The sequence below is a fragment of the Hetaerina americana genome, unplaced genomic scaffold (genome assembly GCF_022747635.1).
Source record: "Hetaerina americana unplaced genomic scaffold, ioHetAmer1.1.p SCAF_5, whole genome shotgun sequence".
NCBI lineage: Eukaryota > Metazoa > Arthropoda > Insecta > Odonata > Calopterygidae > Hetaerina > Hetaerina americana.
The window spans coordinates 32,707,792-32,727,245 of NW_027287095.1; the positions used below are offsets into that span (position 1 = coordinate 32,707,792).

A 19,454-nucleotide genomic window follows, 5' to 3' on the forward strand; every position below is an offset into this window, starting at 1 on the left:
CCGTTGCCTCCTTACTTCTTTTCTCTGCTGTCTCTATCGTCCAATTCTCAAATCCAGAGGAAAAAAAGACTCCATAGTGATAGCATTAGTAATAGCATGAAAATGCAGTCCGCTTAACCGAAATATGTAATACGTTGATTCGACTTCTCTTAGGGAGCTCACATCTGGTTGGGCGAGAACGACCTTCGAAGCACTTTATTGGTATTACAGCCTTGGGGACTGAAAGAAGTGGGTAATTTTCCTTCTCAAAGTTTTCTCAAATTCTCAACTTTTTTTCTTTCATATAGTTATGGTACGAAGAAGTGTTCATGTCGCAATTCACTACCACAGAGGAGACTGAATTTCTTGGCGGCACTAATCAAGCGGAAAATCTTTTTTTGGGCAATTTCCTTTCGTCTGGTATCGCAAAAGAGAGAATTTTAACTTATGGTGTCACATATGGTAAAATATGCGATTAAAAATATAGCTGATATCAATACAGCGCGAATATATTTAGTGGCTGTTCATCAATGAGGGTATTACCCTGTCTCCTCAACGACTAGGTTTCCGAACCAAACAGGGCAGCACTCCGCTCCAAGTATTTACAATTCCCTACTCGTGTAATATGTATGCCATCATGCACGTGGCCTCTTCCTTGTACGATAAATACTTCTTTAGTTACCGCATCACCTAATGTCCAAACTATACCGAACCCATTTTCCTCTAAAATACTTCTCTAATCAGTGATGCTCTCAACCTGCTCTAATTTATGCCCTCATGTATTTGATGTTAAACTTTGCCTACCGATTTCTTGAGAATCATGAATAATGTTTGCTATGATTTATCTTCACGCTATGCCTATGAAACTTATTTTGCAATGGTCTCGGAAATTTCAGCAATGCTTTTGCTGACTGGCCTACTTATGCGTGACCAGCACAGAAAGTATACGTGACTTAACCTCCTAAACATGTATGTCTAACCTAACACACACAAGCCCTTACCATGCCCCTTGCCATATTGACATGCGTTATTTCTTTGAATTACTAACATACATAAACTCTACACAATAAATTCGGCCGCGAGAATTAGGAATGATTCCTGAATATGTCACAGGTTTAAAAAAAATGCATGCCATTTGAAGCTGACAATATTTTCATACCTAAACCGTATAATGTATAGGGATTGTAACAGGAAACAATAATGTCGATTTCCTAACGCCTTAAGTTTTTAGGGCTGCAGATTTATTTTTCGAAGATATTTATTTGGTAGTTGTGTCCATCCATTTGTTTGTATCTTACGTATGTATGTATGTATGTTGTATATATTGTGAAATAATTATTAACTAGGCAACTAATGTATTGTGTAGCCGGATGTTAGTCCTAAGATATTGCATGTATTAATTGTTTTACTATTTTTGTATAATTTGTGAAATTTATCGTTTAGTATAATAAATGTGTAGCGAGGGGTTAGGTGGTAAAATACGTAGATTCCATTGTCTCAATCTCGCACCAAAATAAATACGAATATCTATCAATATATCTATCCAAAACCTAACTTAACCGTTAGATTACCTACTGTAATTTATTTATATTGCTTATTCACTCAACTGTGCGTGATGGCAGTATTTTTTTAAAAGTTCAATTACATTTTCGGATACTCGTACAAGGCAGTATCCTAGATCAATAAATCCCCATTTTTTTCGTCTGTTCACAGTACTATGCATAGCCTTGGGGCATTGGAACAATCCACAATTGCCATTAACTCCTCTTGTTAAGTCATAAAGCACGGTTGATGATGGGAATGTAAGAACTCATGCGGTCGCTCATTTAATTGGGACTCACCCAGTTCGGCGTAGCAGAGGGCACCGATCATGGAGAGTAGTCCTGAGAAGACCCAGACTATGAGGGAGAATAGCACGGAGCCGGAGCTTCGGAGGACCCCTTTGGGGGACACGAAGATTCCCGCGCCGATGATGACTCCCACGATGATGGCCACGCCGTCCACGAGCCCCAACTCCTTCCGCATCCGCACTCCGCTCCCTTCCCCCCCGCCGCCCTCCGTCTCTCCATTGGGCACCGTCTTGCTGCTCCTGCAACGGGACGAAAATTCCACGAGGTCATTCAATCCTCTCTCCCCGTGACGAGCGCACCGCACTCGATGGGACAAGTACCCTTTCAAACTATGCGGGTGCTTGGAGAGATGACGTCGATTTCTCTTTGTGCGGCGAATTCAATGCTCGCGAAAATAATACATAATACGTCGATTATAGCCATGGAAGGGTCAAATTACACTAAATTTTTCATTTGTGAGTTAAATCACCAGGATTATTGTGGTTGTCTTCTAGTGGCTTTAAATTTTTAGACGCATGATTCTTCAAGAATGAATCACGAGGTAAGCCGATGGCAACGTAGAAGAAATAAGATTCTTCAAAACTCCTCCTTCAAAACAAAAGGTTCTGCAAAGTTAATACCCTTATGTGGATAAATGTGTGGTCGGACCCTTTTCCGTACAAATAAATTATACTAAGTACGCTTATGTACATCCATAACATGCCATATTTATACAGATTATCATAAATAAGTAATAGCTTTCACTCTGATAAACCAAATCATCAGCAAATGGGTGCATTTCAGTATTTTAGAATAAGCAAATGTAAATAGAGATTTGGAATAAGTTTCCTCGCACGATACATACATTTTTCAATCCATTCATTTTATTAAGAATATAAAGGGAAACTATTAGAGTAATCGCGCAATTCGTAGGTGATATGCCAGGAATATTTTAAAAAATTATTCTCATTTATAATAATCTAAGTAAATTACGAAATTGTTGTGGTAATCTTTCTAATTATTTCTAATTAACTGGCCATTTGGGTTTGCCGTCACGAGAGACTGGACAAAAAATAAAAACGTAGCTAGCACTTCCTAAGGTTTATTGGTGAATGAAGACGCTCAAAATACAATGGCGATTATGTCGCTAATCTTGAAAAGGAATGTAAAGTTTAAATTCTTTTTAATTTTTTTATCTTCCATACCGCATTGAATGTACATGCTATTTGTGGGAAGATTAGCAAAATCCATTCAATGAACTTACTGAAAATCTATTGTTCCGGTGAGACCTTCCCACCCACGTGTGCTACAATTACACCCATACAAATGCTAAAACCTTTAATAAATTATTAATTAAACGTACTGAATAATGTATGCATTAATCATTAGCTACGTGATTACATACATTGTCATTTTTATAATTACGAAAAAGATTGTGCGATTAACAAGTAGGTCGTAGAGTTAAATGAGTGTCAAACTTAAAAATGTAGATAGCTGATTTTCAATCGCTTGATTGATAGCTCTGTGGGTAAAGCAACTGAACAGAACAGCCCGGTTTCGATACCTGTCTCTGGCAACCCTCAGCTTCACCCAAGCTGTGTAATTTTTATTCTTCCTGGGAAACCATTCGCGGCACAGAGAAAGTAATTTGCCCCTCTACCCTGTACATTTCGCATATCGTTGGGCTCTATCCTCAGCTGTTAACCAACCTTCGAGTTGATTACTATGTTTGGTTTTGTTTTAAGTTACCAATTGCCCGTTTTTTAAAAGGCAGTATTTTTTCACCATTCAGTGACACTAGATATGACCACGCAAGCACTTACGTATGTTGTTAATTTCGTCATCTGCCGCATTTTTTCTTGAATTCGTATCTCTATACCTTTAAGCTGAGCAACAAACAGGAAAGTGTCAAAAACATTGTGTTTTTCCCTCGGACGGGTGACGATGCTCTCGACCCACGGCTCAATCGAGCGGAAACGTCCTCATCGTCGCCTAGCGGCACACCATTCAGCATTCGGGATAGGAGAGGACGACGAATCTCTCGGATACGAGCCGTCAATGAATTGAAGACTCGATTGCTTCCCCCCCGCCTGCCCGTCGTCCCTGTCGGCCGACAACGCTGCTAAGGCCCGGGACCCGATCAAGCCGGGAACCGAGCTTCGATCCCTTTTAATTTTTGCGACCATGAATTCTCCACGGGAAGCGCGTCAATGATCAGAACGCTCCGCGGAGGAATCCCAGAGCAGCGATTTTCAATGCGCAGCCCAATCCGAGCCAACACATCCATCCCTGCCCGTCCCAATCAAGGAGGACGAGGTTCGCATCGCAATTTCGAGGCCAAGGCCAGGACTAAAAGACCTTCTTCGCAAACTGTCTGTCGGTTCTGCCCGAATTCTCCATCCGTTCGCATCCCATACACACACGCGCTGAGACAAATGGGAAGGTTTGGGACAGGCACGCTCGAAGTTCATATTCCGAGGAATGAGCCGAGAAAGGACCGAATTTGATCATCGAAAGGGGTAATGCCTTCGCATACATGTATACCCTTCACGCTTTTCCCTTTCGGGATGGGCAGTGATACGACGCGTAGTAAAATTAACCAATAGAACATATTCATCATCACGATAGAGGAAATGACACGACTCCATTCTTCAACTTACGATTCCGAATACTTGTACATAACTGTGCATGGATGAAGGAAGAGACGGCGAGCGCGGGAATAAAAATTGATTTAAGCTTTTAAACAAATATAATATTCTCGGTCGATAATTAGCCAGACTAATATTTGATCTTTAGCACGTTACTTCCCCTACTCTTGAGGTGAAGGAAATCTGGATCCCTATTTATTTACATTACGAACAATAAAAATATATCATTCGACGTTAAAATAATGTTCCTTTTTTGAAGACAAGCCTAATAACTAACTATATTGTTTCTTACACAGTGTAGAATAAATATATTTTCCGAGAAGATATGTCCCTTCTCGCTAGATATGCTTCTTCCAACTGGAAGAAGCTTACTAATTGCGTTATCTCTTTCACAATGTTCTCTTATTTATTGTCATATTAATTTGTTTTCATAATTACATTTTCTGATAAAATAATGCTATATCCTTTGCTAACATATTTGCTGGCACCCATAGAATGTCTCATTTTAATTAGTCTTGAACGATTTCCACCTGCTTGCTGTCAACGATAACGTTCAAACCGCTGAAATTCAGTTTTCTGGGTGAAAATACGTCGAGCGTAATTCTTTAAGTTGCTAATTTTTTTTAACAGTCTGAGACTTGGCAAAAAAATAGTGTCTTACAATGCAACGATTTCAGAGTGTAAAAATCATTCGCCTTGACTGGAATCCCAGTCAAGGCGAATGATTTTTACACTCTGAAATCGTTGCATTGAAATGCACATTAGCGGATGACTCCGTTAAAAGTTACTGTTGCGGCATCTCCCGCAGTTTCTTTGGAATTTGAAATAGTGTCTTCTTTAAAAGAGGGCCACGATGAATGGTGATATCTTTGGATACATTGGCCGGGTTAAAATTTTTCTGAAACAAAAGTCTCAGTTAACTTACTTTACAACAAAATTGCAAATTAGAAACACCACTCAGTTTTCAACTAAAGGGGAGAACTATTGAAAAAATCGAGTGAATGAATTAAGTTCCTAAAGAGAAAATATCAGTGAGAATTCGAAAAATGTATTCTGAAAAATCTCTGCAACTAAATACAGTTTTTCATTGAGATGGTTTTAAATTTCAACCGAGAAAATCGATATAACTATGATTTAAAATATAACGTCGCTTCCGGTACGTTCATTTCGTAAGGAAATTTAAAAGAAAGTGAGTAAAAAAAGAAGTTCAGTACAATCATTTCTTTTTTTATATAAAAAATTTTTGATTTAACATTTCGCGTCCCTCAGATATATAGATTTTGAGAAACGCTGCCAATTACGCTCTCAATGCATTATAGGTACATAAATCGTGCCTAACGGGACAGGCATCTCGTCGGAAGAATGGTCTGTATAAAATTATTTTTTCTTGTGACGCTTTCCACTCAAATTACAGCTACCCGAAAACTCTTCTAGAGTCAATCCAGACCACCGTAAACAACCTAGAGGATTGCTAAATTGGTCAGGATATGGCATAAGTTGCACTTCAGAAGTAGTAGTAGTATTTAGGGAAGGCGACCGACAGCTGAGGTCGTTTGCGCCATTAGGGATGGACAGGAAAGGATGAAGGGTGGAGAGAACGAGCGTCGGCATTAGCCTACTACTCTTTACGAGAGGCACAAAGGGGTCCGCAGCTTAACGTCCCATCCGACGGACGGCGTTCTCACTCAAAGTGCCTTCCACAAAGCATCTCAAGTAGGGATCGAGATACCATTGAAATATATTCAACACCGCCGGGATTTGAACCCGCCCCCCCGAGGTGGGAAGCCAATACGATAGCCACCGCACCATCTCGATTCCCTCGCCCTTCACTCTCCAGCGTGAGAAAAAAGACGTAGGGTGGTTAGAGTCATTTTCCTCAGTTTTGCAGTAAAAACTGCCAACCGAAAGTAACTTTTTTTTTAACAGAGTTGCCAATCAGATTTGAAATGTTGCCCTCCTGCCGTTTAGTACACGACCTACCTACCCAATGGGAGATCATGCCGCATCTACTAGAGTGAATAAGTGATCGTTAACGTTTGCATTGCAAGGGATTTCCGAATAATGCCCTCGAAATCTTCAAAAGGTACAAGGGCGCTGCTCCTTGTTAACTGGCTAGATTCGTCTACGCGGAGTTTTGAATTAGTAGTAGTTATTAGGGGAGGCGACTGAAAGTTGAGGTCACTTTCGTCATTAGGGATGGGTGGGAAAGGAGGAATGGTGGGGAGATAAACCCGGCGTCGGCATTAGCCCACTCTAAACGAAAAGGCGTCAGGGGGGTCACACAGTTTTAACGTCCCATACGACGGACGACGTACTCATTTTAAATGCTCTCCACGAAGCACCTCAAGTAGGAATCTGGATACCACCAAAACATTCTACCATATATGGGATTCAAACCCGGACCCTTTCGGTGGGAAGCCACATTAATATAGGCACTCAGCGAATTGAGAAATTTCGTGTTCAAAATTTCATCGTTGCGATGGATAGTGGTGGGCGTGATATTAAATCAAGTAAAATACGGCTCGCGAAATGGAAAGGAGTTCACTTCATTAACTGGAGTTGAAAATAACACTCTTCGTGAACATTAAGATCTAAAGGACCCTACCACGCGAATAACCATCTCTTTTTCTTGTGATCCAGCAAATTTGAAACGTAACGACGTTTGTGTCAGAAACAGTAAAAGTTGGGAATGCAAGGGTTACGGTCCTGATAAGAACGAAACGGAATGCGCGCAGCACATGCGTGTTTCTAAAATGACTAAAAATTCCGACTTCTTCATTGTCAGCGTGAAAAAGAACAGCGATAGGTTAGAGATGAATCGTGGTTTTGTACTGCAAGAAGATGAAGACGTTTAGGTAAGAGGATTAACGTAGATAGGAGTTCGTTGAGATTGAGTTAGAAGACGAATGGAAGAAGTAAAATCTACGTAAGTGAAAACAAACGAAGGATTGCGAGGGAAGAATTTGGGGAGAAATTCATATGGAGCACGGACAAATAGGCCGCAGGAAATTGACTGCTGTAATGGAATGTTGGAGACTGTAACAGAGGGGAGAGGATTGGGTAAGCGAATCAAAGGGAGAAAAATGTTAGAAGTTTAGAAGGCAGGGGGTACACATTAGCCAAGAAGGGAAGCATGGACTACCAATGTGAAACTAATCAGTACCTAGTGTAAAAGATGGGGTGAACTAGTGGCTGTGGATATGTAAGGTGTCAATTCTATTACATTATGCCATTATATCCGGAATCTCTCACGTGAAGTGCAGCACATGGAATATATTGGACAGACATCACGCAATTCCAGGTTCAAGGAACACTCGGCTTACTATAAAAACGGTCTTTTTAAAAAATCAGCCATCACTACACACATTTACGAAACTTCCCATCCTATTACGTCCTAATTCGTAAATTTAGCTGGGATTGCTGATGACCAAGCTTAGTTTGTCAGTCAGCCACGGGGTTTCAAGCATTGCCGGGGGATATTGGAAATTCAGTGCGATACATGAGAATTAATATTAATTAAACAAAGGTAATGCAATTTTCCAGGAAGAGAAATGCTGAGTTAAACGTTAAAATATGTGTTGATTTTGCATAAAGTATTGTTTCTTTTTACGGGTTGGTGACCTACCACCCCCCGCCACACGCCCTTGCGGCGGCTTGCGGGGTATTATATAGATGTAGATTACGCTTAAATATTTATCCCTAATTTCGCACAGTAAAAATTTTAAACTCGACGCCTGTGAGAGCTTTCACATACACTTCACACAGAGACAAAATCATGACGAACGAACCGGGAATCCTCAACAGTCCCGTGTTTAACTTTGTTCCGGAGTTTGAAAGTACACAGGCAACGCAATACACTAGAAAAAACATCTCCCCCGCTTCCCCTCCCCTCTCCTATTCTTACCTCCCCCTACACCTAGAAGCCACTCCCTCCAGCTACCTCCCCCAACTCCTCCCACGTGAACATATTCACTTGACCACGGGTAGTACACCGTCACTGTTGTCTTCCCCGTTGTCAAATTTTCCACTCATGTTGATGGTCATCTAGTTGACCAAAATATCGGCGTAGAGTTTTTCTTGAGTATTCGATATTTGCTATAGGATTGACACAGTAAACAGTGTATTGCAATGTGCGGTGCTTAGGGCATTTAGTGCCGTGTTATTCGGGGCTCCCTGTGCCCATCGAAAATCTTCCTTGACCAGTAGACTATGAGGTATGTGCAAGTTCTAAGATCTAATACAATTCTTTTCTATAGTTTGAACGGTTTCGTTTAGTGTACAAGAACGTTCCGACCATCCGTTTCCTCAACTTGCGTGGTTTTAACACCCATGCCGAAATTCATCGTCAATTGAGTGAGGCAAGTGGTAATGGTGTTATGGCAGTGAAAAACGGTCGTCCGTGGGCGCGACAGTTCAAAGACGGCCGAAGTCGTGAAGTGACAACGAACCCAAGAAGCCTCGACCAACAGTGGGTAATAGCGTTGAAGCAAGAGCCAAGGAATCGTAGCGTTAGGAGCGCACACGTTGCGGCATTATCGCTGTCGTGGGATAACTGTTGAAATTTTTCCCTTTCACCCAAGAGAAATGACGATTTTGAGTTTTGTTATATACGTCATAATGGCATAGAAAATGAAGGTGGATTGGTGTAAAAAACCGAATATTATCTTTGCACTTCAATAAAATATTTTTATTTACGTGAAATGAAATATATGAAGAATGAATGAAAGATTTTAATAAAATATTTTCCATTCGCATGAATACTCTACGACGTCTATTCAAAAGGTATCACGACTTTTGTGTTTTTTCAAAAATTATTTGTTTATTCACGAATATCTATTTTGTCGATTACCTTCAAAGTAATCCCCATTAGATTTTATAGACTTGTGCCAACGTTTTTTCCAATCCTCATAGCACTTCAAAAAATTATTTTTTGTGATCTTGTTCGCCTCCTCCTTCGATGCAGTCTTTATTTCGTCAATTGTAGCGTTGCGTCGTCCTTTCATGAGTCTCTTCAGTTTCAGGAACAGGAAAAAGTCACTGGGGGTCAGATCTGGGGAATACGGTGGCTGCGGCATCATTGGTGTGTTGGTTTTGGCCAAAAATTCGCGCACAAGTAAAGATGTGTGAGCAGGGGCGTCGTTACGATGAAATGCTTATTTTTGTTCTTCCACAAATCCGGGCGTTTTTGGCGAATTGCTTCGCGAAAATTGCGCAGGAAATATTCATTATTAACCGTTCTACCCTGTGGAAAGAACTCATGATGCACCACGCCCCTGCAATCGAATAAAACTGTAAGCAAAACTTTCACATTCGACCGAACCTGGCGCGCTTTTTTCGGTCTTGGCTCATGCTGCAGCTTCCATTGGGATGATTGATCTTTAGTTTCCACGTCGTAACCGTAAGCCATAAAAATCATCACCAGTTATGACCCCCTGGAGCAAATTTGGGTCGTCGTGGACAGAGTCCAACATCTCATTAGCAATGTTTTCATAGCGTTACTATTTTTGGTCGAAGTTGAGCAATTTTGGTACTAATGTCGCGGCGACCCGTGTCATGCCCAAATAATTGGTAAAAATCGAATGGCACGAGCCAATCGATATGTTTATGTCCTCAGAAACTTCTCTAACAATGATTCGACGATTGGCCAATACTATTTTCTTCACTTCATGAATGTTTTCGTCTGTTGTTGACATGCTCGGGCGTCCGGCACGCTCGTCGTCCTTCACATCTTCTCGGCCCTCTGAGAACATTTTGCACCACCGATAAACGTTATTTCGGTCCAAGGTAACTTCTCCATATGCCACAGTCAACATTCGGAATGCGTCCGCGCACTTAATTTCGTTTTTCACACAAAATTTGATACAGATTCTTTGATCCATTTTTTGGAACAGGCAAAAATCGAAGACAAGCCAAAATACGCCCAAGCGAAATAGCTGTCAACAATTAACTGAACATTCAAAATGGCCAAACCTTTCGGCATAAGTGAGAGACATAAGTACCAACATAACGCCACTAAAAAATCGAAAATAAAATACACGCAACCCACGGAAATTCAAAATTCGCGATACTTTTTGAACATACCTCGTATACCTCACTCAATAATATAACGCGTTGAGTTCCATACTAAAGATTTCTTTTGCTTCGTAATTCGCCCGCCTAAAGAGCATTGTGAGTTATTCGCTACGTAAATAACGACTTTGGACGATTTGGTGATTGTAAACAAAAAACCCTGAAAAAATCTACACTTTCGACCTCGAAAAAACACCCGAGTGGACATGAATTTGATACACGGATTGAGCAGTCATTTCAAACCACAGACTCGATGTCTTTTGGAGTCCTTGGATCGCAGGTTATCCGTGAAGTTTGTCAATATCCAAATTAATTTTTAAAATGCTACCAACTCTAATGCTACGTTTCATTTTTATTCTAAGTATTTGAAAACAATTTTTGTTCCGTTCCGAAGATTCGAAATTGGCCTTTCGTGATGTAAACCCAAATATTAGGTAACACCATTCCAGTATATTTATTTGGGATTTATGGAAACGAGAATTTTTCGGGCATCTAAAATGGCTTCTTTCGCTGAAGTACGTGTGTGAAAACTACTGGATAACGCAACCAAAGATAACATGCAGCCTCTAACCCTGTATAGACCAACCCATTCAATGAGTGCAACGCACGCACTGAGATAATTATTTAATTTTTCAAGGTTGAACGGGAACTATAATCTGGTGATCTTAGATCAAATTGATCGATTTAATTGGTATGTTAACTGAACTAATCATTCAAAAATGAAAAAAAATACAAATAAAAGTTTTAAGTAACTCGAAGGGAGGTTGTTTTTGGGGTGGGTTATTTAATTGGCGATTTTATAGAATGGGTCACTGTGGACACCTCTATTTTTTAACTGGAGAGAAAATAAAAAAAAGCAGTTGAATTACGTTCATTACAAAAATTTTAATTAAAATTTTATTCCGTTTAGCAAAATCGAGTTTTTACGATCTTTTGTTTGACTCTTCTCACCCGTCAGAGACGTTACTGTACTTGGTGAAAGATCTGGTTCGCTAAAATCTTCTAATGTTGATATGGGTACGCATTGACACCACGAAAAATAAACGAAGTAGACTCCACAAGAATTTTGGAACACATCCTTCAAAGATGAATTCAATAGATATTTTTTCAATCAATCATATAATATTTGGGTCACATTTATCCATCCCTAAAATTTTTGCTCCGAGTGAAAAACATAAAAGAACAATTGCAAACGGCGAACGCATATTATTGTTTGGGTTGCTTCGTTACATACCTGCCTAGCGACATTCTGAGGGTTCAACATGATACCTTGAATTTCGGGGACGGGGGAGTGTGAAGGGGCTGACCTTGTACATCGAAAGGTCACCTGGTGGGGCGATACGCAAGGTCCTTAAATCCGTGTCGCAGAGACGGAAATAATTGGGTTGTAAGCTGCTCAGACGTCTGAGGACGTGCCACACTGTTAACTATGAAGCTAAAGGATAATCCACTTTAAGACGACATAAAACCCACGGCCCAGGTCGGATTCGCCCTTTTGATTAGCCGTAGATAACGTTGCCCACCTTAACTAGGCTACATGCGGTTTTTCGTACGAGTACGCCTTAGTTGGTCCGCTCTGAACGCATTAGACGTATACTTTTGTATGGTTTTCCGTTTATAACCTCAGAATATACATACGCACCAAAGTAACACAACGCAGAAGAGGATATTACGGGTTTCTGGTCACTGCAGTTCTCAAAATTCACTTCCCAAAGATTGAACAGATTCCGATCACGAATCGTGTTAAATTAATTACTGAATCCTGCACTTCTTACGCTCCACTTTTTAGGCATCCATGTCTATGTAAGAGTTTTGTCATTATTTCTGAAATTCCCCGATGAAAGGGTTGCATTTTGGTTTTATTTTGATTTAAGTACGTTTGGCATGCACTACCAGGAATTCCTATCAAAATAAATTCATGGTAGGGAATGATCTCAGCAGTGAAATTTACTAGATGCAGCGCCATTTAACAATGACTGCGAAAAATTTTGGTTTCGGCGCCTGGCAGAAACAGATGAAGATTTTGAGTCCGAACTGCCTGAAGTCAATTTCATGGGCATAAAGAGAGACACGCGTATTTATCCTTTGGGGCCAAACGTATTTATTCATTCATTAATGAATAAATTGATTGCACCATAAATCAAATCTCCCATGGTCTGATCAATCGTAACCATACCTTATTGGGAAAATACGAGAGAATTTAAAGATATCTGATATTAATAAACGCAATTAAAATTAAAGTAGCATTCAATCGGGAATGCATAACACCCGTGGCACCAATGTCTGTTGTCGATTCATGCCTTTAAATATTATTTAGCATCTGTTCCTATCTCAGACTGCATCAGAGCGTATGGCGAATGGAGAGTGGGAAATGGGCAGTTCTTGGCAGGGGAGTAAGGTCTACTTGATGTCTAATTTCTCCTGGTCTTTCCAATATTTGTGTATGCCGAGGTAATGGTAAACGAGGCACGGGAATGGCTGGAGGCAGAAGAGAAAGTAGGAGGGGAACTCTACAAATCGGTGAAAATAATCAAGGTGAAAATAATCAAGATTTAGTTTGCCAGACAGCCAAAGCGTTGTAATTATTACTTAGCGCACTTCATAATCAGTGTGATGGGTAAACGATGAAGATTAATCATAAGAAAACGAAGGCAATGAGGGTCTAAAGAAATGTGAAGGCGTAGATAAACTTTAAAGTTAAGGGGTACAAACCAGAACAGATAATGGGGTTCATGCATTTTAGAAGTGTTTTGGAGGAAGGTGGGCAGAGGAGGAGGACACGAGTAAATAAGAGAGATTTTACAAAGAGGCAGGAGTTGATGACACGTTCAATTAATGGAGACATAAAGAAATTACTAGTTTAAACTTTAATATGGATGTTAGTTTTGTGTGCCTCGGAAAAATGCTCGTTGAGAGAAGGCGATGAAGCCTAGAGCAGGGGCGAGGAGTAAGTGATGTCCGTGTGGTATAGATCGGAGAAGATAAAATGGACGGAAAGGAAAACAAACGGAGGAGTCCTAAGCATAGTATTTGAAGAGAGACAACTGTTAGCGGCAATTCGAATAAGTTAAGATGGAGGAATGAAGGAGATATAGGTACCTAGATGTTGAAGACGGTGATAGAGAGAAGAATATCGGGTTAGTGAGGTAGAGGGAGGAAAATAATAGGCATTATAAAAGGAATTAAAAGATGTAAAAAGGATTCAGATCCAAGGAATGAGTTATTGTTATATGTACGTATAATGGGTTTTAAGGTTCTTTCGTTTCATGTTAGGGGTTTAAGAGTAGAGTAGTGTGTAGTGCCAGGGTCTATCAAAACCTTACTCTGAGCCGGTACACAACTTTTAATGAAAACAATAAATGGGATATAGCCAAAGGATAGGACACTGAACTGCTTAGAGTAGGGTCTCCATGTCCTGAGGGCAGCATCATTTACAGTTCAGGGATATGCGATTTTGTCTTGGGTCACGTTCATTTGAGAAATGGCCCAAGCAGGTTTTGTTACCTTACCCACCACGGTAATATGTGTTAAGTTGTGCTTCTTATGCCTGCGTTCATATATGCCTGTGTATTCAGAGTGACCAATCAGTCGCAAAAATCGGTGAAAATTCGGAAATCACTCAATTTCGTCAAAAAATCGAGAGAGGGGCATAATTCTCTGAAACATTCGGGAATATAATTCGAGAATCCGGTATTCCCATTGATAACGATATGCCTTTTGGTTTAGAGATATTCGGTTTATGTGTTTGCCATGGCGCGTGCGTTAGATTACGTTCGTGTTTGACGCCATGGCGGAATTATCTGGAACCGACAGTCAGCTGTTTCTCCAGCCAGTAATGTAACGTCACGAGATTTTCCGCCGGGCGGGAATGCCATTTCGTTTCTTGTGCATAGAGAAAATGCGAATACGCCGCGGTAGACTTTGTTCCGCATTGACACGGGGAACGTACGCAAAGTTGCATCCATTGTGGAATTCTGTCGAAAGCATTTCGTGGAGCAATGGTACTGAATCTTCACTTTTATTTCCTGAACTTTCTAGATAACCACAACTAACCGTGCCGACTCCCGAGAACAGTCAAAGCTATGATTAGGGCCGATTGCGGAAGTGCCGATTACGCGCGCAGAGATAGGAGATAACGCGCAAGAAGTGCCTAATCAGATTTCCAATACTTGCGAAACAAATAGGGAAATGATGGTAATTTGGTATTTTAGTCCAGAAAATCGGGAAAAGTCGGCAATGGGAATCGAAAACAAATAAGTCACTATCTTTCTTTAGGGCGAAATCTCCTTTTTGGCCCCCTTCCGACCAGGACTTCAAAATTAGTGTGGTGCACTATCACTTATACCTACGTAGCAACAAATATTTTCCTCGTTCACGAACGTATTTCGATATTCGTACGCTTTAAAATGTAGAGAACATTACCACACTAATTCTTATTAAATCTTGATGCTAATGCATAAATAATTGAGGCTTTTTAGTGTCTTGCGAAAGGTTCAAACACTCTCCCATCGACGGTTTGATGTCCGCAATCTTTGAGCTTGTGGGTGAACGTGTGCCTAATCCATCAAACCAGCTCACTCCCACTCAGAGCATCAAATTTACTCAGCATCTTTACGACAACTTTCACTAAAAGGCACTGCTGAATTTTCTTCCCGAAATATTGCAAGAACATTGAAATATTCACTTACATCAGCCCTTTCTTGTGAGTTCCTCTCAGATTTACCCTCGAGGTTTTTGTGAAATCGCTGGTGATAAATACGAGAAAGTGAAAATTATATACGCAGCTCTATTACCGTTAATGACCCTAGCATGACTTTTATTTTATTGCCTCTGCAGTAATTCCATTCTGTATTTATTGCATATGGTAATTTTAGCTGAATCATTTCATAATGTAAATTGAATGAATGAATGTTAATATTGGTTAATGCCTGGTTCTCTATAGGTCCCGCATCCACCCACGCAATCACATTGCAAACGGCATTGTACATCGTTTTAGTAATGATGCTGCCAATCGCATTCAACGAAAATCCATTCCATTATGCCATGTTCTCTGGCTCTGCCATTCCTAGCTATGAATCCACAAAAGTTTTTAGTTTAGCTTACTTAGCTCCACTTATGCAGTATCGCAGTTTCATCAACTACGGAAAGTATCTTGTTGTTAAAAATGGTTCGCAGCTTCTTCTTTACACCTTGTACAAAATGATTAAGCATTAAAAAACGATGACAGAAACGATTGCGTAAGCCTACTGCATATGGAAATCTCCGCGAGTGAGCACTGAGATGAGAAACAAGATTTCACACGCGCAGACAATTAAAAGAGGAAAAAATTGGAGCACCACGTATTATGATATGAAATCTGTTATACGTCAGTTGAATATTAATGACACAAATTAGCAATTGCGTGAGAGTAATCTGTTTTGAGCAGTACATGAAAATTTTGACATCGGTGAGGTAACATTTTTATTCTTACTTCGCTCCGACTTAATTACTGTCAAAGAACAATATTCGAATAAACACGTGAAGGTGAATTAAAACCTAAACATTTTCAGTGCGGCTGTCCTAATTATTTTGAGAGCATCGAAAAGGTAGGCATTATACTCTGATTTCTTGATCCGTCGTTAGTTCCTTCAATATTTATGTATTCAATATGGAACACAGGTATCCAGTTCTTCCTTATCCTTAAGTTTTTTTTTACCATTAAGCACAGATACCACATTTTACTTGACTCATTTGGGTTTTCCTCTGTCGCATACATTCTCGGTAAATTCCATATGAATTTCAGAATATATCTTCATTCCAGTACCATTGGTGAGCTTATTAAGTGTTTTGTTTCTTGATGTGTGCAACATTTGGCCACTGCGCCCACCTAAGTTTTGACTGATAAGCCTCAATTTGGACTCTTGAGCATTAGAACCGCTCACATATAGTGGTGGGACCACTATATCTAATTATACAACGCACACGCGTAAGGATTCGAACCTTTCAGCAATAAAATAACTTCTTGAATTAGCGCAGACGTTCAAGATAGACTCTACTGCTTCGATGCATCGTCGGCAATCGGTGCGTGGTAACGACCATTTCTGGGAAAATTAAAAACTCATCATATGGACATCAAACAATTCCACGAAGTGAAGCCCGGAAGTGTTTAGTATATTACTCGGAAAATCCACACGAACATGTGAAGTTTTACGAGTTTTGCAGCTACATCTGTCGCAATAGTTATGGAAGTGTTTAGTGCTTAGATTTATATGCTTATTAACCCTCCTCAAGGCAGAAAAATTCATTGAAGCTACGATCGTCCTACGCTACAAACTCTCGACAGGGGAGGGATCTGGAGGAGCGTACGGGGCTGAAAAGGGATTCGGCGGATTCCATTTGCTATCCTTCCTAAATTACAAGAAGGGAAAAAAGGTTCAGTAATAAATTATGAAATATCTCTCTTCACCTAAAGTAGTTCAATCCTTAGATTGCTATATTGCAGCCTTTCATTCTCTATTCAAGTGTTGATTCCCTCACCCCCTGATAGCTTCTATGTTTTGCGACCTTATTCATTTGTCCCATGTACTAATTTTTTGCCACTTCTTCATGAATTCCTTCTTAGCTAGAGCTATTCTTCACTTAATATCGGTTGAACTTCTTCCATCCCAATTTATACTGCTGTTAAGGCAAATGAAGGATTTCTCTTATATCTAACTCATATGCATATGTATAACATATTATTCTAGAGCTATTCTTCACTTAATATCGGTTGAACTTCTTCCATCCCAATTTATACTGCTGTTAAGGCAAATGAAAGATTTCTCTTATATCTAACTCATATGCATATGTATAACATATTATTTTTATTATTACGAGTAAACGACTAATCACAAAGGAGATTAATATTTTCTGGGGTCATGTATGCGAGTTTTTTTCTATCAAATAACCCAAACGGTTGAATCGATTTTAATGAATGAGATATCGTTACAATTCTTAAAATATCCCGAATAACATAGGAAACACCTGAACTGCTCGGACTTCCTTTTGTTTTCTCTTCATAGTTTACTTCTTCATTTTTCGTACCTTCTACTTGCCTACGCACTGACTAGAAATGCTATTCCTTCCTCTAACCCGCTTATAATGACAAAAATTGTGGGAGTAAGTTGGACAGAGATGAAGACAATCGCTGACGTAAATGTATTAAATAGGGTGGTCGAAGATAAGAAGTTACAGGGGGAAAACAGAAAAAGGCGGAGAAATTGGACATTAAACCTTTAATAAAAACCATTTCTTAATAACAGGTTACTTAATATGCTTTTTTATCGGGACCTTTAATGTACCCCTCGGTCCCTCAGCATTTCCTCGGTCTAAAATATCGTTAGTTACGTACTCGTATCTAAGTTTCATAAGCACAAAGGGAGGTTTCCTCAGTATACTGTCAGTGTAACGGCTTCTCAATATTACCTCCAACCGCATTTTCTTCCTTCTTCTGATTCTACCTCCCGAATCCATCTCTTCTACCACCATATTGAAAACTTCGTCTCCGTTCGACTTATTTTCTCCATTGTTTTTCCATACCCACGTCCCAATAGCTTTTTGACGTTCATCCTCCAATCTCTAAGTCAAAACTTCGGATACATCGCTACGCTCTATATTGAGGTATTTTCCTCACTTGTCCTAGTAGCGTACACATCATACAGTACAATCCCCCTCCTTTCCATACTATTTGTATGTACTAGTGTTTGTATGTAATAGTGTAAGCCTTGAATGCAACATTTTGCTTCCAATGGCTTCCAACCCAGCATTTCCATTAGTGCGTGACGCTTTCTGTTCGTCGTAAAAGATTTTTCACGAAACGAGTGGCTTTCCGGTCGTATCTTGTTCAATTCAGATATTCGGGGCCTTCTACGCGGGATCCCAAACATTTGGGTTGATTATACGGCGGCGTGGAGGGAAAAGTGAAGCTGGGATGAATGCCGCCCGCGTCGGGCGCCCTCTCCCGGAGGCGAAGGCACGGCCAATCCCCAACTCGAGGGCGATGAATACAGCTAGCTGGACGACACCGATTTCAACATGCAACTAACAATGCGAGGGGAGGCGATGGTTGGAGGGGAGGGGCATGGGCTTGGGCGCGGAGGACCCTCGAAGCAGTCGCTCGGCATCCTGGGGGCGCCGGTGCAGTAACCGGCGTCAAAAGGTTGCCGCCGGTCGATTAACAAGTGATCCGGTTTCCGCTAGGCAATCATAACAGTTCAGGGCTCAAAAAGCCCAGTTTAAATATTTCAAATATAAACTCTAGATCTACTTATCCTAAAGCAACAACCGCATAGCATACGACTCTCACGCTTCGATAATTTTGACTTCTAATATTTTATGCACATGTAGTGAGTTTTTTTACACCCTGAATTTTTATTCGCTGTAAAGGATAAGAAAATAATTTGCCAAAGCATGTTATACAACGGCTTTGCAGTTACAATATTCGCATGATAACATTTTTAATTATTTGCATTTTCACTTCCGGGGCTCAAGTCGTGTAGTTAATGATTAAGATTCGGAAAGAAAGTAAAATCAGTCTCTGTGCCTTCTAATAAAACATGAGACAAATTCTACCTAAGGTTAATATATGATTGAAGGATATAAATGATTGTTATTATATTTCAAATCAGGCTGCAAAACTGTCTACCTTATATGAATTGCCACGAGGCGAGCCCAAATTGCAATGGAATCAGGAAAGTCAAATGATTTTTTTTAAGGAAGTGAAGGGTTTTTCTGATACATATAATATGTTCATTCTGTTCCCATCAATCCAATCTTCGCGGCCAATTTTACATTTAATGGTTTATTTTTCTGAGTTTCCTAGCTACTTTTTTTAATTTCTAGGACTCTAATTATACGAAATATTTCCTACAAATCAGAATGTATGAATGCAACAACATAATAAACTATCTGC

The 19,454-nt window shown here is 40.1% G+C and overlaps 1 protein-coding gene across 1 annotated transcript in view; it reads right to left on the reverse strand.

Moving 5' to 3' along the window:
* Positions 1-19,454, reverse strand: part of mnd (L-type amino acid transporter minidiscs) — a 136,790-nt gene that overhangs the window by 56,473 nt on the left and 60,863 nt on the right. Inside the window, exon 3 of the mRNA XM_071592250.1 lies at positions 1,821-2,068. Coding sequence (XP_071448351.1) covers positions 1,821-2,068 — 248 coding nt within the window. The remainder of the gene's footprint in view (positions 1-1,820; positions 2,069-19,454) is intronic.